The 25073-nt window shown below is 36.0% G+C and overlaps 1 protein-coding gene across 4 annotated transcripts in view; it reads right to left on the bottom strand.

Annotated features, from left to right (window-relative positions):
• The window catches only part of LOC106176948 (serine/threonine-protein phosphatase 2A regulatory subunit B'' subunit beta), a 46293-nt gene that overhangs the window by 13149 nt on the left and 8071 nt on the right, over positions 1-25073 (bottom strand). The window contains exons 1-3 of one of the 4 annotated variants that reach the window (XM_086996563.1): positions 12470-12618; positions 4711-5500; positions 2893-4673 (exon numbers count right to left, since the gene is read on the bottom strand). In XM_086996563.1, the coding sequence (XP_086852689.1) occupies positions 2893-3198 (306 nt within the window). In that variant the 5' untranslated portion in view covers positions 3199-4673; positions 4711-5500; positions 12470-12618. Of the gene's footprint in view, positions 1-2892; positions 5501-9619; positions 9808-12469; positions 12619-20717; positions 20857-21165; positions 21456-25073 lie in introns of those variants that run through there. The other 3 variants (XM_013559537.2, XM_013559538.2, XM_086996564.1) reach the window with 3 other exon arrangements.

The raw sequence follows: 25073 nt of genomic DNA, 5'->3' as shown, positions 1-25073 counted from the left end.
AGCAAAAACATGTATGTTTTTCTGACTTTTTTTCATTGAAGGGGGCATGACTATTTTTTAAATATTTTTTATATCACATCAATGTCAAACTTAGCCATACGCAGGCTAAAAAGCCAAAGGGGAACTTAATGATATCATTCAGATTACTAAATAAGTTTACACACCCTAGCCATTAGATGTAGCTTATGTAAGTGACATGAGTGATTCTCCTTGTACAAGAAGAAGATGCCACTTGAAAAAACAATATGATGTGGAAACAAGTAATGATGTCAATGTTTTTCTGGACCACACTGACTCATGATGGATTTTCTTAAGTAAAACTTGTAGACAGTTGATTTTTTCCTCACTTATTTTTATAAAATTTGAAACAAGGTTTATGTTGATAATATGAGAAATGTATGCTTTTAACCTCCCACCTCTCTCTCTCTCTCTCTCTCATCGAGCGTCTCTGTCATCTAACATCTCTCTCTCTCTCTCTCTCTTTCTCTCTCTGTCATCCAACACCTTTCTCTCTCTCTCTCTCTCTCTCTCTCTCATCCCAGTAGTGTAAGTCGACAGACTAAAGCATGTTTAATGTTTTCGTTCCATTGGTAACCGGTATTTTTCGTAATAACAGCACGACTAATGCCAGTGGAATCTGCACCCAGTGAGGTTAATATTTGGAGCTATTTAAGAAACAGTTCTGTTGATATTACCTCAGCAGTACAGCAAATGATTAAATACTTCCAGTCTTTTTAGGTTACCTGTGCTGCCATATTTCTCTCTCTCTCTCTCTCTCTCTCTCTCTCTCTCTCTCTCACACACTCTCTCTCTCTCTCTCTCTCTCTCTCTCACACACACACACACATACACTCTCTCTCTCTCTTTCACACACACACACACCTCCCTCTCTCTCTCTCTCTCTCTCTCTCCATATCACATAATCTAGGCATTTAGTTCTGGCTATGAAATGTAACACCTAATAGCTTTTTTTTAGATTAACAGCATTCAAAATTCAAAGGAAACCATCATGAGCATTTATACGTTTATTGTCTGATATGTGGAATGCTGTTAATGTCAATGATTGTGAAAGTGATGGCTCTGATGTCAGACACGTAAGGGATATTACAACTGGAATACAGTCAATGCAGATGCTAAGAAAGCTTTCAATGTAGGTGTGAGGTTCCAGACTGTCTTTATGATATGACAATGTGGTAAGTAAGAGGACCATGTCTCAAACTATTAAATAAAAAGAGGAAGGAAAGTCTTCCATGTCTGGTTCCACAAGAAAAGAAATAATGAAAATTAAATATTCCTCTGTGTGTGTGTGTGTAATAAGTATGACTTGCAAATTTATGATTTTCAAAACTATCTTTCAGTTGATAAAAAAATCCTTTTTGATGTGTGGTTCCTTTCCACAAAGATATCAATTCAATGGTATATATTTCAAATATGATCTGCAGACTCTGGCTATCAAATAACTTCCAGTTGACCTCAGAGTTCAGGGTTTTATTTCTGGGGCTATCTTCAAGTACGTGTTACTTATATGACACAAGAAGCTCAGATCTTTGTACTAAGCCGATTTGAGTTGAATTCAGTGCGAGTTAGCAAACCTGAATCTGCTGCCTCACATACCTGCGTGTATCAAGTACAGCCCAGGGCGTGTATGGTAATTACTCAATAATTTTAATAGGTTACCAACTTTAATATTTCATTTTTTTAATTAAAATTGTTTTTGTTTCTATAGAAAAAAGTTAATAATTTTACGTAAATACCCAGAATAATTTTCAAATTTTTAAAAAAATTAAGTACAGACAAGTAATTATTTAATGATTCTGCTTCTCACCAATACCAATATTTCATTTCTTTTCTTCAAATATAATCACTTCTAAACAGCATTTTAAATAGAAAGAAAAAAACCTCCAAATCCAAGAAAATTTCTTGATTTTTTAATCATACATCTACAGAAGTGGAACCAATAACAAAACATTGTTTCAGAAAATATCCGAACCAATTCAGAGCAAATTTAGTGAACCATTACCGTAAAAATCAACTCGTCTGTACAAGCACCTATTAGGTGTCAAAAGTTCAGGTAATATTATGCATAATAACTCTATAATTTGTCAGGTTAAGCTAGCTTGGGGCTATCAAATTGGGTATATAATATGTCTTGTGTATTTGTTATATTAGTGATGCTGTAAGAATGATGTGACACAATTTTTTTTTTTTTTTTTTTGTCTCTTAGATGTGTTATAAGTAGAAAACATATTAAGCTTTTTTGTTTCAATTACATATCAGTCCATGAGAGAGAGGTTCTATTTAAGAGATACCATATCTTTTGCATGTATGTGCTATTACGTATGTAGATCATGTTTGATTTTGCCAATCCAAGAAAATATGACTGAAGTGAGCATACAATTATCCCTTTCAATATTATTCAGTTCATCCCAGAGAATAAAAGAAACAATCTTTCTTTCTTGCTCATTCACATTTTTTTTTTTAGATATTTACCAGTTTGCAAAGTTTAAATTCATAATGTATCAATGTTCTTAATAATTTTACATTAAAAAATTTTTAGTGTTAATGCTGCAGCTATTATGTGTTCAAACAATATGTCTCAGGCATGTTTTCCTCTAGTACAATGTAACAATACATTTTGTGCTTTACAGCAGCAACATTATTACATTATTGTCACAATACTGAAGCCAGTCCAACAACTCATAAATCCCGAAACCATGTACAAACCATGAATATTTTAACAGCTTTTAACAGCTTAAAAGCCAATGTTGTACCAATGCAGCAAGGACAACATTATTTTGACACTGTACACGAAACTGTTCCACCATGTTTAATGACTGTTACGTTACTGATGCTGTCATTGTAATGATATTGTAACCCACGTCCTTCACTTACCTTGAACACAATGTAATCAATCTCATCAGCCTCCAAAACTGCCTCTCGTCTTTGTGCTTTATTCCTGGCATTGTTACTGCTGACATTGTTACTGCTAACGTAATGTAACGGCAATGACGTCACAGCACTACAAAAGCCGTAATGAATCGCTCCACACGGTTCGGCAGTGTCAGGCGGCAGGTATCTCCCCGCTGCGCACTGGCTGCCATAGTGTATCGTCCTGCACAGACGGAGGTCTATGCGACAGTTGCGATAGATCGTGATGCGTGTGCATACGTACTGAAGCGGTGCATAGCTAATCTGCATAATACTGAATACAACCTTGTGTCTTCACTAATATGACAAGGCACTTTCACTTTCATATTCAACGGAGGCGATCCCTGAGATACTCCCACGTAAAACCTGCACTGAACTGACAAATTTAACGAATTTCCAGAATGAGATGTCACCATCTCTCTCTTTCACAACATTGCAAAGTTCAATGCTTGGTTGAAATAGTAGTGTCCACCACCCAAATACTATTTAAACTGGCAAGAAAATGAATAAAAACTTTGAAAGCCTTGTCACAAACTTGCTGGCTTTGAGTCTGTCAGTTAACCGCTATTCTGTATGTACTTCTCTGGACTCTGAGAGCTCGAAGCAAGTAGAAGAATCTTTATGAAATCCAAGCACACTTGTCTTATACCCTCTGGTTAATCTCTCTCTCATTCTCTCTCAGTGAGTCTTCTACTAGAACAGCGTTGGCCTAGTCAGCTGGCCAGATAGAAATAACCTGCTCTTCACATGTCTGTCTAAATATCACCATTCCTGCTCATCTTCATTATCAGTATACACCACCATGTGTGTGTAACGCTGTGCAGGTGCCCCGTACTCTGGATACTTTTCTTCTGTCAACAGTTATCCAGGTTCTTGATTCTGGAAGTTTCTTGTAGGACAACAGCAGGTGCCCCGTACTCTGGATGCTCTTGATTATTTAATAAAAATCCAGGTTGCTGGCACCACTGTGGAGATAATCAGTGCCTGTTTTTATTTCTTTAAAATATTAATCCAGTCTCCTGGCCCTTCTTTTCATATTCCAGGGCCCAGAGTAAGTATTTTCCTAACTTAGAGCACCTTCTACAGGTGATTTTACCACAGAGCTCCTGCAAGGTGACTGGTAAGACTTCCACAAGAGGCTAGAGGGTCTGTGTGTGCGTGCGTGTCTGCATATGGCAGTGAGATCTCAGTACAGTAGAACCCACGCTGCCTTATTTGCAGGATGCTATGTTGTGATGTCAGTGCCCTTAGCGATGCTGTGTAATGCTACGCTCGGTTTTTCTTTGAAATTAGAGTAGGCATGTAGTCTCTTCATAAAAATATCATAGAGGAAAGTGTGAACAGTAGCCAGCTTTCTTTTTTATATTTTTTATGAAAGGTTATAGTTAAATTATGAATCAGAACAAAAGGTCTCAACCTGAGGAATTCTGACTTATTAGCTTCAGTAAAAGTCACTTTTTCCTCCTCTCCCTTTTATCATATCACCCCCACACACATAAATAAATGAAATATCTGAACATAGGACTCCTGCACTGGTGACTTTTAGTTCTCATATTAAAAGGTCAAGTTTTTTATCTCTCTCTTTACTTCTCTGCAGATATGATAACATGAAATGTTATACTGCACTCTCAGGCGTTGTTGTCTGGTATTGCTGAGAGCGCTTTCTGAAAGCGTTCCAGGATTTGGCTCCCTGCCGATACGTCACACTGCGGTTATGAGTTGTCCATAATAAGACTAATCATTGCCTTTGGATTATTTTCTTTTCTGCAGGAGCAATGTTGCTCTTTGTATGTTAGTGAATGCCAGTGGTGTCCAGTTGGGCCTTTTTTAGTTGATCTTTATGTATGAGAAATACATATATGTACGTTTCCAATGACAACTTTTTTCTGAGATGTAAAGTATGTTTTCTTTGGAGAGATGGGCAGTTTTTTTTTCTACTTTTAAATGGCAGTAATGTAAAGGATTCCTGTGAACAGACACTATCTAAAAAGATAATGGCGACTTGAGTTTCACCCTGCCACGAAGAAAAGGATAGTTTTTCGAGCAATTGTTATATCACAGAATGACTGGTTGATTCTTTCATCTGGGCAAGGCAGCAGATCACAGATACCAACATCTCAAGTTCCAGTGAATTTCTCCTTGAAAAGATCACAGACTGAAGCAAAGTCCTTCAAATATGATTACTTCCTGAAGAAGTTTTACAGTGAATACACTGGTACTTGTACCATATTTTGACCAGGCAAGAGAAGTAATTTAGTTCAAATGACAGCACTTAAGTATTCCAACAACAACAAAAACAATGTTCAGTAAAACAAGCACATATTCCTCCCTACTTGCCAGGGTTTCCAAGTACTGAAGCAACAAAGTTGTACTGTTTTTTCTCCTGAGGTTAAGAAATCATTTCGGGAACCAGCTGTAACATCAGAGAAAGAGCGCTGTTACATGTTTTCCTTCTGTAGTGTCAGAATAATAAATCACTCGCCATTACATCCTTGTTTCCGTTGTGTCAGTAGGCTATATCAACAGCAACTTGGTGATTTTTCTCTCTCTTACCATGTGATACACAGATTATCTGCAGAGTAATAAATAAAAGATATAACAAAGATATGAAAAAAAAGGAAAAAGCAGCTCTGTAAATTTTTCTTGATTTAGCATTCTTTTTCCTAACAAATATCTGTTCACTCAAAACCCTATTATATTATTAGAGATCTTCACAAACTTGTAGAAGGAAAATATTCTTCTTCTGCTATAGCCATCTCTCAAAAACTCAAGTGAAAATGGTAGAAACATGAGTATCTCTGTCCTGGTCATTAAGAAATTCATAGCATGTATGTATTCCTTAAAAATATCCCTCAACCTAACTTATAAGGAAGTGCATCTGGGAAATGCTTTAAAAAAAAAGAAAAAAAAACAGCAGGCACTGATGCCATATTAAGTGGACAAAAAAAACTCATGAACATACTGCTGGATTATCCTTCAAAATTCTACACAAACTTCCTCAGTTCCATTTGCAATAAAAGCCACTGAATGCCTATCAATCAGACATAAAACAAGTGAAAACTGAGAACCTTACTCTTACAAAATAAGTTCACGGCTTCAAAAAGAGTTCAGTCAAGGTGATACTCATAGGTTGGGATTTCCTAATTCCACAGTGCAGTCTGAACTTTGAAACATGGGAGAAAACTTCCCCAACCGGAGCCTGAAATTCTCCAGATGAAAATTCCTGCCACCAGCCCTATATTTTATATCTTTGACATGCTGCTTGGGAGTCAGTGGAAGGAATAATCACCAATATTTCTATGATTCTCGGGGTAATGGAAGGCACTGAGTGAATTCTTAGAAAAATCACCAGCTCTGGATACCTGAGGTGATAAAATCATTGGCTGAAATTTTCAGGAAAATCATGAGCAGTTTTCTGTTACTTGAGGAGATGAAAAACTCACATAAGTTCAAAGATTTCAAGAAAATCACCACAAGTTTTCTGATAGGAGACTTTAGTGAAACATTTGGGAAAGTCACCATGTGTTGTACTCTTATACTGACAGAACTTGTGTGCCCTCATCCTCTCTCATTTTAAATGTCAGATCACTTCGACCCCTGGAAAATCTGTAACATTGCTGTAAACCAAGATGTTTCACCTTTCAAACGAAGGAGAGAATATTTCTTTAAAGGAAAACATGCATCCTTTAGTAAACCCTACTATCAGAATATCTATACTCATAGTTCCTATTTGAAATGAATCCTCAGAAATTAATCATGTAGAATTTGGAAAGGTTTGAACTTGCAAACAGTTGCAAGAATTTCAATTCTCATAAATGATAAACTCTAATATCCTATTATTTTAACTAAAATAAAATATTCAAATATCTCACAAAAATCTAGCATACCAGAGACACCCCAGCCCTCCCCCCCGTCCCTCTTTACTACACATTAATTTATGACCTTTCATGGTAAGTGCCCTTGCTCCTTATGAAAACCCAAAGCCTAATCAAATCACCTGTAACTTATTTACAATGTAACTTGACTACAGATTTAGAAGTCTAATTGATACACTGGCTTAACCTGGTGAATTAACAGCTTAAGTGCCAATGTGTATTGCTTAATCTAAGGCTATATGCCTTGTGCTTTGAGCTTCTACCTTTCCGCTAAAAAGTTAACCCCACCTAAATTTGGAACTTAAATGATTTTCAGTGTTGTATAATGTCAAGCAGTGCCGTCAGTCTTGTAATATGTTTTTTCGATTGATCCCCACTGTTAGCTTGCACCAATGAGAAAGAGGTGAAACCCATAACTGAAACACTTTTTAAGTTTCTACAGCTACCTATGATGCCATACTAACTGTTTTTTTCTAATAAGTGAAAAGAATTTTCTGCCTAATGAACATCCATGTCAGAGAGTTAAGACAGGAAAAACCTTTTAACAAATCTTCACAACAACATCAACAAGACTACAGGAAAGTCAAGGCCAAGTGAACACATTTCAAGTACATGTATACAAATAGAGAACATCCAAGAGTTTTTCAGGTAAATCCTCACTTAATCTCCACAGATTCGGTGTATATTACCTCCCAGAATAATGCTCTATTAGTATAACTGAAAAATGTGAGTGCGTCAAAAATGTATGTGTTTGTAAAACATCAAAATTTTAAATCTTCAAAAATTAATAAATAATTAAATAATGTAATATTTAATGATGAGGGTAATAATAATAATGACATTAACAACAAATAAATAAATAAATAATTTAAAATAAATAAATATTAATGGAATAAAGAAGAGCCTCAGTTTTAAACTAGTGAGAAATCATTACACCTAGAGGAGTTCCCAGTTCAAGCTTCAAGAGATGAATTTGTTTCTAGCCAGCAAAGTCTGAAAACATCAAGTGTCAAACAAACAACCTCTTGAAAAACACACCTAGCATGCTTCGCCCAACAGGTAATCTTAGTTCACGCTTCTGAAAAAGCTGTTCCTTTACCCTCCCTGTTACTTGCATCAAGCAATCAAAACAAAAAAGTTGGAGTTTACGTCATTATTTCGGACAAATGCAGTTACATATCTGTGGCTCCAAGTTACAATTAGTAATTTATATAAAGCCTGATTCATAACTCTGTATTTGAGTAATTTCTATCCAAGACAAAGCTTTGTCCTAAGCTGACAGTAACTATGCACTGATACGCTCATAAACAAGTTCAATTTTCTTGGAAGCAGCAGTCACGCATTATGACAAACAAGTGATGAACCTCCATTAATAAACCCAGTTCCTAGACAAATACTGGCTTCTATCCTGGACAATCTGTTTATTTTGTTTATTAATACACATCTATGCATTCTCACATTTTTTATTCACCATTCACTCATTTTTCAAATCATAACAAGGACATTAAAGCCTATAAAAATTAATATTATTATTATCAATAAAATAATGGAGGATGGATCAACAAAGATAATTTGGAAAACCGTCAGTAAATATATCTGGATTCGCACTTGCATAATCTCTGTGAGGAATCCACTTAGGGATTATGCAGAAATCTTTCATGTGGGTCAGCCATATTTGATCCACAGATCAGTTAGTCTGTGGGTAAACTTGCCTCTGAACAGGCCCTAAGCTTGACCTGGGTTGACTAAATTAGCTGTGAAGGCTGACTGAGTGCAAACGCTCTGTTATTAATACATGTTGCAATGTTACTGGAATGTGTGAAAGTGCGATTTTCCACGAGATAAACAACCTGATTAATGCCTGCCACTCAGCATTAAATCTGATTCTGAGATGTGTCTGACAGGGTTTACTGAAATTAGAAGATAAAGTGTCAAAACATGAGAAATTGCAAGATAATGGATAAATTTATGTAAAAAATATTATCTTGGTGAGGTATCAACTGGCTCAGGCATATAAAATGATCCATCATTTCAGAAAACACAATTATGGATATATCTGACTTTATTCATCATGAATTTGTTAACTGTCTAGTCTTTTTTGTGCAAAAATCTCAACACACACACAAATGCTCTCACACACCCTTGCAAACGATCAAAACCAATGCTAAAATTATGTTGGAATATAAAATTCTTTGTCATCTTTGTTAAACCTGTTGTTCTCTGTCATCTTGAACCCCCCACCCCCACCCCCCCACCCCCCCACCCAGGGCAAGGCCTCCTTCATCAATACTACACAGAACTAGCACAACCATCCTACCTGTGATTCAGACCATCTCTATTTACCTTCAGGAAACATGACATGTCACAAATGTACATCCCCTGGCAAACAGTTCTATTACTAAATAGGTTGTCTATGTATACTACTGAGTCTTGTGGAATTTTCATTGTCAAATGCTTACCTTCTAATCTTAACTTTGAACCGTCTTTATACTAATTATTTCCCACAGAATTGATCTGCCCAGCCCATTGCTTTCTATCTAATTACAGATATGACCACTGCTTATATGTTTTTATTCTGTGTCATGGTGGTATAATATCTGACTTCTGAAACCTTCCAAAATCTTCTAAGTTCTTCATAATATTAATCCTATAACAGTGCCTTGAACCTAGGTAGCAAATTATCTTGGATCCTATGTAGAACATGTTTTCTTTACAGTTAACTCCTTTGCAATGCATGAGTTGTCATATAATTCATTTCCAACTAAATATTCAGTTTTTGATATTTAACACTTCTGACAAGCAAATCTCTCACCCACCTCATTTTATCCCAATTCTCAAAATCTCTCCACCCAGCTTCCTTAAAACCCTGCTCAAAATATCCGAACTCCGTATTCAAGCGTTTGTCAACTTAAGACATATCTTTCCTTGTGTTAAATGTCTCTCCCCCTGCCCTTTAATCTTGTCCACAAGTAGCTGGGGGGAAGGTATGTGCGCGGTATGAACTCTAGCCTAGTTCCCCCCTCATACTATTTAAATAGGTAAATAGAGCATGTCCCTTTATCTGACTGACAGCTAGGGGGAGAGGTTATAATTAACTCAATTGTCTTAATCTTAAATACCCATGGATCATCTACAGGTGTGTTAGGACAAGGACTGATTTGGACCGAATATTGGTCCAACTTGTGACATTAGTCTGTTAGGTTGATTTAAATGGGATTTGGATGATTGAGGATGCAATGGTAAGTTTCTGTAATCTGGTCATCCTAGTCTAAAATGGCCTGTGTCTGAACAGATGTTTAAATGGGTGTGGTAGATCCTGAAGTTTAAAATGACTTATTCTGATAAGGGAAGGAAAACAGGTAATGAGGTAGAGGGTGGAGGGTGGAGGGAGACCGAGGAGGGGGGGGGGGGGGGGGGAAAGAGAGATAAATGAACATTATCTTGATATTTAACAGTTCTGTGTGTGTTTCTTGGTTTCTAGGGTGCATGCTATACACATGTGTATGTTTGTAAACCCAAGCCTCCATCTAAGAACGTAGCCTGTTATCACCTCTGTGCAACTGTGTGTCTTCTTACACCTTAGCAATATAAAGTGTGGTAGACATACTGGCTCCAACTAACAGCAGCACATGGTGATATAATTTGCCCTGTATAACTTATACACCTCTCCTCAAGGTATGGGTCAAGATGGAGAGGTACCAGCTACGTAATTAAAAGACGATAATGAGCAACTTTCGATCCAGGTAAACCAAATTACTGTGTCATTTTTTGTAATCATATTTTTTTTTACTGCTTGGGTCAGAAGACACTGCCTCAGGCAGAGATATAGATATATAGCTTTCTCTCAATACCTAATGTGAACGCAGGGCAACAACTGCTTATCCTTTTAAATATAATCTCCCCCTTTGTCTGTTTATTGATTTGTATATCTCCCCATTTTTTCAATCTGCCAACTTATATTCATCCCTTTCCACTTTTGTTGTTTCTATTCCTCTATAGACTCAGCTTTTCCACACGAACCCCACTTCTACTACCTCTGAGGTCACCCCTATACCACCTAGTTGATATCACTTACCACCTGAACATTGCAATCAGGGATAAATCTATTGCAATCGGCAAAATAAAACAGTTGCGTGAGTCTAAAACATTTGCCATGGAAATGTGATCTAAAATACAGTTCAGATATCTTAACATATACACTAACTGTGTATGTGCACTCGGACATGTCTATTTCTCATTGTTCTTGGAACTATTCCTGGAATCTTACAGGTGCCTTGATCTCACTTTTGTACTACGAATATTCGCAGAACATAGATCTCTGAGTTCATGTGCACTGTAAGTAATGGCAAAATATATCAGGAGCGGATTGAGGCCGTCTTGTGGGTCTTCCAAAAGATGGTCAGATTTTCAAGTTTACATTGACGGGTATCTAATTTTTTCTGTGGGAAGACGGTCAAAAATGGAGGATGGATCAACAAAGATAATTTGAAGACTGTCTGAATATATCTCTGGATCCGCCCCTGTATATGTCATGTCAATCCTGTAAAGGAATCCCGATATTTGCATGTTCTCTTTTAGTTAAATATATAAAAAAATATATTTTATCTATCTGTCTGAAATAATCCTTTTGGCTTAGATTGTATTTATTTCTATAAAAAATCTTCCAAGTAGTGCAACCAACTATTAATTCTGAATGTGTCTACATAAAATATTCCCAGTGTTCAACTCTGCATGTTTTTCCAAGTAATTTTCCAGATAAAATAAAACAGCCTCTGGTCCTTTCACAGTAAACAAAGTTTCTGGATAATTATACGTATTACATAAATATCACATATATTCCTGCAAGTTTTTCTCATAATATCTGAGCTACAAAGGCCTCCGTAACTCATTCAACCCAAAAAATGCCAACACGGCAAGACAGGACAGAACCATAACCCACCTGGTATTTACCTAGAATCCTAATTCATTCCTGTGAACTCTCCAAACCTCTGTACTCTATAAAACAAGACCAGCTGTTCTACAACATTCCTTGCTAACACAGTCAGAAAAGGCATTCTAAAAATGGCTAATAACATTACATGTTAACAACTCGCATAATTCCTTAGAATTTCAATATTTGGTGAATTTAGTCTGCATAGGTGATTCTTACTTACCTGTGCCCATTTGTATAAGAAATATGCTATGGAGAAAGTTGATGAATTTGACTATAAATTCCTTGACCATGCGCCTCTGAAGTTCTTACAATGTTGGATATTTTTATATCGAATAAGAACTAAAATCATCATTACATGGACCTCACCAAGCAAAAGATTACTTAGAACATCAGCTTCTTTTGCTTACTGGTTCTTCTACAATAACAACCTCAAGCACGCAACTACCAAGTACCTCAGAAAACAAACCTCAATCACTGAAACCAGTGCTCAAAGCAGACCTTAACATCTAATCAAGTACCTCAAAATATGGACTTCAGCAACATAAAAATTCCTCAGAGTAATGAACAAGTATCTGTCGAACCATTAAATTCCAAAAAAATATCTAAATACCTTTTTTTATTATTTCTACATGCACAATATTGTCATTAAATACCCAAATAGGAACAGATACGCAATAAGCACATAATTCTAGTCAACAACAATTAATTTCCTCCTCCAAGAGCTATTACTTACAGTAGTAAAATTCCTCAGAACATCCCACAGTACCTGACAGCGTACAAAGATCCAGAGAAGAAATACTACCTCTACAGCTACCACCAAAACACAGAAGAGGTATAGCGTGCCTCCTCGCCCTCGTTCTCTAAGTTGCTGAGGTTTATACTACCTTGACTGGCTTGTTTGGCATACCTCTGTTGTCCAGTTTACACATCCCAAATGTGGTTCACTCCATCTGCAATCCTGGATTGCACCACTATCAAATCAATTTTTCTCTTAATTTAATTATATGTCATATTCATTTATTTTCAATTCCAACATATACTATAACACAGTCAACAAATTCCTTTCCTGGCTCTACAAGCGTTGGTGTAAGCCTGGATCGCGTTAGCACAGCACCAGATGCCACATGTAAACACTCCTTGTTGTGCTCACAGGTGCAGGTCGTCAGGGCAACGGTGGTTCAGACTGGCTGGCCCAGATGGTCTCTAGGAACAGCTGTGTTCTGCTGCCAAGTTATGCTAACATTCAGACAACTGTGAGGTTTTCAATGAGGGAAGACCTTTTAAATACACAAACATTGCCAGGTAATTTTCTCCAGCGAAAAAGGCACATATTCTAATATCTTTACATCAAAACAGCTGTGGAGTTTTCAAAGAGAGATACAGATGCACTATAATAATCTAACCTTTAACATTATTTATATTGTAAAATGAACAAGTTATTTAAAAGATATTAAATATTATTCATGTCAAATAATAGCAATATGGGACAGAGAAGTTAGGCTTTCAAAGCGGTAAAATTTAAAGGTAAAATAATATTAAGCAGGTAATTTTGTACCAACACCCGAGGGTCACTTACTAGTACTTTTGGTGGATGAAAGGTTTCAAGGGAATCATCTTATCATGTTAACAGATACTAGCTCAGACTGTTCACTCCCAAATTCTGCCAGTAACAGAGCAAACTACAGATATTTTCACACTCTTTACCGAATTCCTTGTAAATTCCTGCAAGTTAATTCTGAAGAGAAATTCTGGCAAAATGGAAAGCAACTGGTGCAAAAAGAGCACACAACTGTATAATTTACCAAGCGGAAATGTTTTCAAGGTACACAAACATTAGGCAGAAATTCGCAGAAAGCTTTCTGTTATCACACCCAAACAAGGAGGAAGTGCGCATTTCTGGGTAATTTTAAGGGTAATAGGACTTGTTTCCAGAGAAAATGGGCTGGCCTAACCTGATCTGACCTATGTCTGCTTTAAGATTAGATCATAATTAAGAAAAAAATCTAACCAGATCTCATCTGTGTTACGATTAACTAACAACAGGTTCAAACAAAATCAATTTTTCTGTGGTCAAGACCATTACCTAGTACTGTATGTAATTTAGGTAACATGTATGCCGTTTTTCTGTTTCTGTTCAAGCTACAGTAACAGTTAAATGCAAAGAAGCCCAATCAAGTTAAATTTGGTCGGATACATAAGTCTGTATTCTTCTGTTACAAACTGGTGCAATATTTAACTAAGTACGGACTACTACTGATTCATCTTGCTTCAAAGTAGACTCAAGTTTTGGTCTTAAAGTTTAGACCAACTTTTGGCCTACTATAAGCTTACCTGTGAAAGAGTTCTCTCAGACAGTCCATACTAGTACTAAGATGGACCAACCCATATCAAATGGAAACAGGGGTAAGGAGTATCCATTAAATGCACTTGCATTTATCTAAGGAAATGTTTTGATGCTGCTGATTATTTTCAGTAACAGATCATTTGCAGTAATTAGAATGTACATGTGTGGCCTTTGATAAAAGCAAGCACAGTTCTGTGTCAGGATTTTTTAAGGCAAGGAGTATATGGCACTAAACCAACTCAATATGAATAAAAAACATGGCTTATTATCCCGTTCTTAAATGCCAGGAGTTTTTGCTGCATACAATACCTAAATATTACCATTGTCAAGATAAGAAGAGAACCTATAAACAATTGCAACAACATCAAAACATTCACTTGCATGTACATTTTTTTTTTTTTCAAAATATGATCATAACCTTTCTCTTACGTATTCAAACATTATCCCTACTACACATACTGCTGAGATGAAACATGTATGTCTTGAGGCCAGGTCTTTGAAATGAATGACTGAGCACATTTTTGTGTACACAGGTAAACAGCCCCTGCTTATGAAAGAACTGACATAATCCATTGACTGCAGAGGAACAACTTTGAGTGACGGCACACTGGATTTTCTGAAAACTTTCATAAGAACATCTGCATTTTTTTCTTTAGTTCTGCAGAAAAATAGCACTTCTCTAAAAGATTTGATAATCCATGCCATCACATTTTTTTTGTGTGTGTGTTTTTCTTTCATCTTTTTTCTTTTTACATTGTTAATACTAATATACATATCTGGGTTTTACATTCGGAAATATTATCATTATTATTATTATTATTATCCCATTTGGACTGTTTTAGCCTTAAACTCACTGAGTCAAGTGTAAACACAGCTGAAGACACCTGGAAAGATGTTTGTGTCTTTCATCCTATCTGGTCTATGGTAAGCCTCATAAACATGTCACGTTGAACTCCTCCCACCTCACATCACCTCTGGTAGCAGAACTTCAGAGAGCTAGCCCAGACCCAAATAAGGTAACAGAAGGTAAAAACAACACCTGGCACAGGTGATAGTACTTAATGTTTTGATTCAGATATTAAGTCATTATCCAAAAGATCATTTACTAAAAGAATTATCATAATGATTAATGACAAGTAAATGCTTGGATCAGAGAATTATTCAAAACTGAAAATTCATATAATTTCATTTACCTTTTATCAAATTGTTGCAAATTAAGATGAAGAGGGTATGTTTTACTTTAGAGTTATGACTGCCAATCCAATATGTATTGCTGCCAATGGAAGAATGCATTTTTTAATTGAAAGGGGAAAATATTGTGGATAAAAAGTCAAGCATTTTCATAACTTGCATCATAACAATTATTGAACATTAGCATGGTTGAGCAAAGACAAAATACGTCTTGTTATTCTGAAATAAACGACTACCACCCAGGTTGAAGACAAAAACATCATATCCCATAGAAACAATATTACTTGAAACTAGAAAACCCCATGCAGAGGTTATAAATTAAACACTAGGGGGCAGCAAATTACAGGACACACCTGACCCCATCACTCAGAGACAAGATGTCATAATTCATGGTGAGGGATAATACTAAACAAAACAAATGACAACAAGATTAAAACATAAATATCCAAAAGGGTGGGGGATGTGATCTCCTGTAAAAATTATCTTCATCAATCAGCTGTTTAGCTTATCTCCAAATCTGTTTTGTTCTTGAATCTGTCTTTAAACTGATATTAATGTGTAATATTCACCCCTTAGTTATCTTTCAAAAAAAAAAAAAGAAAAAAGAAACTTTTCCCTTCACTGTTCAATAAATGTGTGTGAAACAAACCATGGCTGCCACAAACTTTATTTAATTTCTAGTTGTACTATGAAACCATTTATCATTGGTTGACAAGAATCTGTTTGTCTTACTTTACAAAGCCTGGGGATATAGGTCAATGAGGACAAGCCAGGGAAACTCAGGGAAGGTTCCAAAAAAATTAAATTTTAAATTTTCTATCACCTACAATAATGAAGTTGTAGAAGGGTGTCTCATCTACTAACATATTACTTGAACATAATTGCATTCTCTACATAATATGATACAATGATTAAATTTAACATTACAAAATGAACGCAAATGAATTTATTCTACTCTCAGTACAATCTACTGGGCCTAGACAAACTATGAAGCAAAAGTAAAAACTAACAAACATATCAGGAGCAGCCAACAGTATGATGTTCTGGTGAAAAAAATACAAATAGAGAAAATATGTGATGCTTCAACAATTTTTCTACTGCTCCTTCCACTGGACCCAGACCTTCACTCTAGCCAGCTCAGAATTCAAAAATATCCTAAACATGTTTATTTTGAAGTTCACTTTTCTTCTTTTGACTTTATGAGCATAAATAACTGCATGCATTTCTTGCAGATCACTTTCTTCTCTTAGACTTCAAATAATTTTTGAGCCTACATTAATTCAATCATATTTAAAGGATATAAGCTTTTGAGACTGATGCACAGTTTAGCCATATCGACAATAGAGATTTTTGGGAAAACAAATATGAAATGGCTATTTTCAATTTTCTTTTTTCAAATATCAAGAGCCAAACAGATTTCTAGCTTACTCATTATATCCTGTATCCTAAAAGGCTATATAAAAAAAAAAGAAAAACAAAATCCCATCTGGAATCTGATCCTTGCCTCCAGCATTCCAACCACCTCCCCGTTTAATTGGAATAAATGACATTTGTTCAGTAAAACCTGCAGTTAACCATGGAAAAAATGAAAACAATTTACAAAGCTGTTAATATTGCACAGTTTTAAGTCTAAAAGCAACAAATCAAATTCAGTTCACCCAGGAAAACGATGAAAATAAGTAAAGGCACACCATTTTTCTTTTTGAAAGGGGGGGGGGCATCACTGATAGAACTTTAAGGTTTACAATGGAATTCAATAACTGACTTCTACAAGTTTCTCATACAACTGACTCAAATAAAATCGACATGCCAAAATATAAACCAAATTCATCCAAGGGTCAGCCAAAACAAAGCTTTAAAACTGAAACTTCAAATTTCTGGTTATGATCTTGATTCAGGATGGTGTGATACAGATTTCTGATTGTATGTAAATTTTTTTTCTTTTTTTTTTTTTTTTTTTTGCTAAGGTGGAGGATGACAGAGCAGGCCAGTAGCCAGGGGGGTTCAAAAGAACTGCCCTTTTTGCTGGGAAAAGGTCCACTTTGGATAAAATTTGATCTAGGTACATGCAGGTTTTATTGTAAAAGGTCCACTTTTTCAGAAAACGAACCCCCCCATTTGAAATTGCTGGCTACGGGCCTGCAGAGGATTCTGGATCAACTAGTGTAAGTTGAAAACTTCTTTAGTGATCAATTACATTTCAGCAGATTGTAAATACAACAACTGTGATGGTTGAGACAATCATTGTGTTAGTTGAGAAAACTGATCATTCATCTCAACTAGCACACTATAGATGTTCGTGTCACCCAACAGACAATGCAATCTCTGTCAATGATACCTGGTGCTGTCAATAAAGAATAAGAAATAAATGAACTGGGTTTTTACCCCCTTTTCTTGCTCTGAATAAATAAAAATACTCCATTTTTGATATGGAACTTGAGAAATCTTCAGTACTCATTTGAAGATAAAAAATATTAACTTAGTATCTGGTGATACATGGCCTTGAGTAGACTACAGAAAAACTGGTGATTTTATGATTATGTTGAAAACAAGGGGATCGATCTACGTAAAATAATATTTTCATTGAGAATGAGCCCTTCATTTCTATATTACTTCTACTGAGGGGGTGGGGGGGTTCTAATAGCAGTGTGTGAAAGTAAATGCTAGCCAGAGGCAATTGCCCACATATAGAGGCCCCAGGCTAGAAAAAAGTTTAAATTACATGTAACAGTACTCTACTTGACAACCTTGATTGTCCAAAGTGCTCATAACCTAGGAAGTTTTTGGCACAGGCTATGATAATATCCATATACATGAACCCATTATTTATTACACTGGTAACAAGAGACTAATATCTGGAAGCACAGAGAATCAATAGTCAGAGGCTAATGTGTGGAAATATGTGGAGAGGAATGCTCTGGAAATCTAACTCCACTGTCCATGTAGAGCTGGTGTGTGAGTCTATGTGCCTACAATCTCATATACCCCCCCCCCCCCCATTTGAAAATCATAATAATAAATTAATTAATGGAAAAGTATATAAGATAAACAGGATGGCAAAAAGAGAAACTGTTTGCCAAAAAATAGGGCGAAATATTACCAATATTTTATATAGACTTTATTTTATCCATCAGTCAATGCAAATTGGCCCAACAAAGATGTTGTAGAGATAATATAATCTTATTCAGAGGGAAAACAATAATCAAAATGGCACAAGAAAATTTAAGTACTATATCTTCTTGTGAATGTTTTAAAAGTATTTACATGTACCTATGTTTTATGTGATTTTTTATTTTCTCTTTCATCAATTTCTGGTAGTGAATACAGAAAAGTGACTGGTGAGTCTCTTGACCACTCAAATGACCACCACTGCCCACTCATGTCCTGTGTGTTATTTCATTAGCTCCTAATCTACAACCTGCATGGTTCCTTGCTGGCTGCTTTATAACTTTATTCAATTTATTCCACAATGGCTGTCCTTAATTCTATATATTCTAGATTCCTCGGTGAATGCTTTATGGTATTTCACTAAAAGAATTCCCTATAATCTATATATGTTCTTGCTAAATTCGCAGTCAGCTGGTATATATTTCATCAATACAATGGGCCAGATGTTTACAAACAGTTCCAGTGTGTTTCTCTGGCAAGTGAGAAACTGTGTCATCCTAAGCTCGTATATTGACCAGACTGCCTTTTAGTGAAAAAGTCAAAATTATGGCATGGAGTGGAGGGGAAAGCCAAGGTCAATGATATTTTTGGCTCTCAAAAAGTCAGAAATCCACCAATAGTTGAAAAAATCTCATCCCTGCTCATTTGGAGGAATGGGATGTGTGAGACACACATTCAGTGGCCAAGTGTTATAACGTATGCCCTCTTCTGTTGGAATGAAAACTGCGCAAGTCATCAGGAATCTTTGTAATCACTTTGAAATCCCTGTTGCTATGCAGCATGGATATTATAGAGAAATCAGACTGACTGTGTTTCCATTAGTATAATAATTGATGATCCATGATTATTTTTATGAAATGATCCCTTTTGTCTTACAGATGTCCATTTTTGAGAGCCTTTTTTGTGGGTTGACAAAGGACACAACTTGACATGTTTATCATTCTTATTCTTGATAAAAATGAAGCAGATGTTCAGTCTGGAAATGCTCATTTTTAATGAGTGATGTGTAAGTATAACTGACACTTTATCTTAAATTCCCCTTTTTTTCACAAATTAAAAGGCCAAGTTTATTTTTCACTAACATATGTATCTCACATTTTGCATTCTTCCATTATCCATGTTTTGGATAACACTTTTTTAATATGCATTTTTCAGTGGATAAAGTGTATGCAATTGCTGCTGCCTTGTGTAATGCATCTGCTTTAGTCATCCCGAAGTTGAAGCATTGGGTTGTTTCTTATTAGTGACTGTTCCAAGCAAGAGGAGAAAGAGTTTAAAGACATCTTTTAATACATGTACCATATTTCTTTTCAACTCCACACATTTTCATTTTCAGTAGAACCTAATGAAAGTCAAAATCCACTTCTTGGCAGAATATTTCTGGCTTCAATTCCAAGATGATTTTATTTTCAGGTGCTGAAAAATGTTCTGGTTTTTAGGACTGTTGTCATCAGGGATCCATTAGTCTAGATCTGCTGCGGTTGAGCTCTTCTCGTTCACAATCAATGAATAGTATTCACGTTGTTTTGCCCATTATATTCCTACTGTATGTAGGCAATTGTGTTCTTTAGTTCATTTCTCTATAAATAGTTTAGCAAGGGGTTATTGTATTCTGAAATCATTTCTCTTGGTAGACAAAGTTAATTCTGTCTTGATGTAAAAGCCACAGAATTGGAAAATAATTGCTGTAGTCTGCAGATGACTTTAAACTGTTATTCATTTCAGTCATGTTCCAGTGAGAAATGGAATATGATGTTATTTTTTGGTTATTTTATTCAGGACTAGTTGCTATGTGTAATGGAGACAAATTATCTTCAGTTATAAATTTATTTTATTTTGTATTGTTCGTTTTCTTTTTTTTTAACTGTTTTTTTTTTTCATGACTGACACCTGTAAGAAAAATTTGTTTCATGTTATCAGATATGTAAACAGCACAAACAACTATTGCTACAACATCAAACAAAACACTATGCTCACTTTATGATTATTAGATTTCCATCAATGTTATCAAGTTTGTGATGAGAAGACCGTGCAGCCATGAAGTCCTGTAACTTCATCAATATATATATATACAGGCACTACCTCCATCAACCATTGAGGCCCAAATAATCTCTTTATATCTTAAATTTCTTCCAACTTTTTGCACCTGTTGCACATTTTATTGACTTTTCAAACCCAAGAAATGAAAAAAAAAAAAAAAATCCAGCAATCATAAAATCGATAAAAATCTAATAACCTGTAGTGAGCCCAGTAGCACCATACAAGCACATCTCGTTACCTTGGAGTTCTGCAGTTGTGCCGTCCTGGCGTTGATCTTGCTGCTGAAGTTGTATGCTTTCCTGGGACTCCTGGGACTGGGGGATGATTTCCCTGGGGGCGGGGAACAGGGTGGGGTGGACGGAGAAGATGGACGAATTCTGCAAGAAAAGGGATGTTAGAATTACAAAATTTCATTTTTCAAAAGACATGTTAATTTTTTTTTTTTTGTCATTTTATGCATACTTTATTTGAGGGTATGAATGTTGGAATTTAACACTAACTTCAAAAATTAACTTTCAATTAACTTGACAACTTTTTAAAAATTTGTCTATGGACTTTGTTAATTTTTACTAAGAAAAGATCTTTAATCATTTACTTAAAAATATCTGTAAAACATTATCATTAAAGCAATAGAAATGTCTTTAATTCCATCCATAGAGTTTGACCCCTCCCCCTTCCTCAGTTACCTTGGAGATGCAGGTCGTGAACTTTTGATGTTTCCTGTTCCTGGCGGCCATGACGTGATTGGTTCCCCTTTCACAATCTGCCTCAGGTTCTCCCTCAGTAACTGCTGCGTGTCTGTCTCACTCAGCCACCGCAAAAACAGTTCATCAATTTTTAACTTTAACACAGGTTTTAAGGCCATAGCGGCTGCTGTGATTGGCTACGCTTTGCTGCGTCTGGTGCCCCTCTACATGGACAGCTAATGGGAATGTTTCAAGTGTTGCTGGCCGCGTTGAGATCACATTTTCCTCAGCTGAAATGAAGTAGAAAAAATCAAATTTTAACTAGATGTTTATTGTCTGTCAAAGAAAAAAATAATATTTTTCATAGCACCTGGAATGAAAGTTTGAGCTGAAATCACCACATCCTACAATGCACCTTATTCCTCACTCATCAACAGGTAGACTACTTGAAACAACTGCAAATGACAATTTCACCTGACAAGCACACACTGAAGTGGAGAATAGCGAGCCCCGTTCATTTTCTCACAACAGACCATTTCAGTACAATCTAATCTCCAGGGTTCGATACAGAAAAATCAGCCCCTGGAAAAAAAACCCTCATGTACATAGTCACACACTACCCTACAAATACATGTAACAGTAAATTACAGTTTGCTGGTTATATAAATCTGCACTGATTTTCAAATTTCAAAATCGTCGACTTTTTTAAAACATCATCTATATTCAAAACCATCAAAGGAGACCCCCTCCCCCCCGAGTAAGTAACTGAGCACAAAATTGCAGAGAAACCTTTTAGTATCTTTTGAAGGCACCTCAAGGACATGATAACACACTTATGATGTACTTACGCCGCAGGCTGCACCTGAGTGTCGCACTGGATAATGGTACAAACAATCATGGGCACGTTCAGACAGGATTAAATCTTGGATCGGTTCAGGTGATAATTCCCAGGTGGCTAGTATGTATGGGTGTTAAGTTTTTTTTTTTTTAAGCAAAATATCTCAGCAGTTGAATTCATTGACTGAGATCTACAGACATGTGAAAGTTGGTTGAAAGTCCTTTTGGCAAGATGTATGTCCACTATGAATCAAAATTTGATCTATGTTCTATGCCATTTCTTAGGTAGGATCATCTGGGAAGGTAAAAATTGTCCTTATTTTTTCAGAAAAAGACCCTACCTCTGCCACCAGTTAAAATCACTGAGTGGCCTATCACTTGCCCAGTTCAGGTGAAAATTCTAAAATGCCTCCTGGGCACTGCTGTTGTATAAACATCCCTTTACCAAATTATCTCAGTACTAGTAATTTAATTGTTCGATAAATTTGTTTACAGATAATCGATCTGGTAACCATTTACAGAGGTGTGGGGTTGTCCATTTCTCATCCAAAGATATTCTCCTGTGACGGGAGGTTTAATACTGAGGTGGAGCGGTTCACGGCTGCCAAGAGGTCCGCCAAGAGCAGGGTTCTCCACAGACCAAATGGGCAATCAATACACTTGAAGGACTCGGGAGGATTATCAGAAATCACATTAGTAGATTTTTTCAAACCAATGTGCAAACAAAAGTTGAGGCCCACTGCAGGCTAAAGATTCTAGGTTGGCTGTAAACTCAACTGGAGAGAAAGTTTGATTAAATCTTATAGCTGGTACTGATGTACTCTTTAAATATGTATATTTTGTTTTTGTTAATGTTTACTTAAAAGAATGCTATAACTAACATATCTTAAACAAATTTTGTGGCAAGGGTTATACTATTTGACTTTAACTGAAAGTTTTGGCTAATTGCTCAACTTCAATCTTTACAAATACAGTATATCAAACAAAATTTCTGGTTGTAAAGATATATATGGAGGCTACTGAAGGTCTGCTGTAATATCTCCACCTGAAATGTGGAGTGGAGGGACGACGATGACAACTCCTAACTATATAAAAACCTGTCCATAAAATTGACACATTGAAACACTGAAAAAAAAACTGGGGCCGTAGCAATAGTCCAAGATTCAATAGTCTGAATGTTCACTACAGAACACAATGAACCCTTGATTTAAAAAACTGATGAAAAAGTTAACATTTTTCGGACCAATGAACCTTCGGACTATCGAGACGCTTCCAAAAAACAAACCTCAGTTTACCAGGAAGTTATTATCTCCTGCATTAAAAGTTAACATGCAGAAGTTGCGTTATCCTAATAGCTCATTTTCTTCCTTCTCACGCACTTTCTCTACTATGTCTTAGATAGCTTTCAATTCTATACATACAAATCAACAACAATCTAATAGCTTTCCGGCATTAGTTATATATCAACAATGGAGAAAGGTAGGATGAGGGTTTTTTTTCAGGATGATTACAACATTCTTCTATTTGTATCAATTACGTACTAATGGATGACAAAACTAGCATGCCTCTGTTCTCCAGTAACATGCAAGAAACCACCTGGGGTTCAACAGATTTTTTTTCTATCTTACTGCAATTTTTTACGAAAATAATCATCCCCAACGCGCTTTACTACCGTATTCTTTAAATCAATCTACTGTAAGTTTGCATTTAAAAACCATATCAGAGGGAGAGCCTTATCTTATCTGGACCTTTTGCTCTCACTGTCATGACATTCAGTATCACTGTAAGTCATTTCTAGCTCTAAGCAGCTTCATTTGCAGAGGGTTATCTAGTAAAGCACCTATTAGTAGTAAGTGAAATATCCACTGTGAGAAAACTATAGCCTACTAGTACATGTTTGTGTGTGCTTTTGTATTGTAGTAGGCATGGGCGTGTGCATATATTGTATGAACGCGTACCTGCATGTGCATGTTGATAATGGGGAAGTGTGCTTGTGTATATTCATGTGTGCATATGTGCATTTTGTATGGTGTGTTTATATGTCCACATACATGTGTGTCCACATACATGTTTGTATGTGTATGTCAGTACACGTGTGTTCAAACTTCTTAAATGCCACTGAAGTTGACTAGCAAATTACATTGCCTATTTAGCTGTTGACACCAAACAAGTGAACAGATTTTCTACTGAAAAATAATTTTCCATTTTTGTCAGCTGAACAGATGTGTACCCATAAAAATTTGCAACCACACAATTTCACATTTTATTCTTATCATGAAACTTGCAAGATAAATGACCTACACATATATGGGTAAAGAATATCTTACCATCCCCAACTTCAGGGCAGTCAAGATTTTGAGCAAAACAGTCGAAACCGTATCAGAAATTGTTGATATGTTACCAGGTCACCATTATCTGTGTGGGCTTGTATAATTACCATACCTCTAGAAGATTCTGATAATATATACTAGATTAATCCATGCAATGATAGATGATGATAATCGTGACATTTTCACTTCTTCTGTTTTCCCATAATTAATCTAATATATACCAAGTCCCTTGCCAGTAGAAAACACACCAATACAGCGGATTAATAGGTTTTCAACAGGCACTCAGATATAATTTGCAATCTGGCTGTGAAAAGCCACAAGAGACAGAAAATCCACTAATTGAGGCAACAGAGATGATACAGAGCGCATTGAGAACAATGGACTAACAGATCAGTGGATCAAATATGGCCAATCCACTTGAATGGATGTTGCACAATCCCCTCGACAAATATATTTTCAGTGTTTAATTGGGAATTAAGTGCAAATTTTTTAGTGAGTCGCCACATTTGATAGCCGAATCTGTTAGTCCGTTGTTCTAAATGCGCTCTATAATTTGTAGCCTGGCTGTGAAAAGCCACAAGAGAGAGAAAATCCACTAATTAGGACAACAGAGATGATACAGGCTCCAGCTCATGAACAATTATCTGAACCCACCAAGACCCAGCTGATTTATACTGCCAACATGGTTCTTCTCTACACTAGCATTAGTATTTGTTTTTATTTTTATTTTTTTAATTAACA

This window comes from Lingula anatina, chromosome 10 (genome assembly GCF_051362555.1).
Source record: "Lingula anatina isolate TDL-2025a chromosome 10, LinAna3.0, whole genome shotgun sequence".
NCBI lineage: Eukaryota > Metazoa > Brachiopoda > Lingulata > Lingulida > Lingulidae > Lingula > Lingula anatina.
The sequence above is the reverse complement of the archived record's forward strand: the minus strand, read 5'-3'. Positions and strand labels throughout refer to the sequence as shown.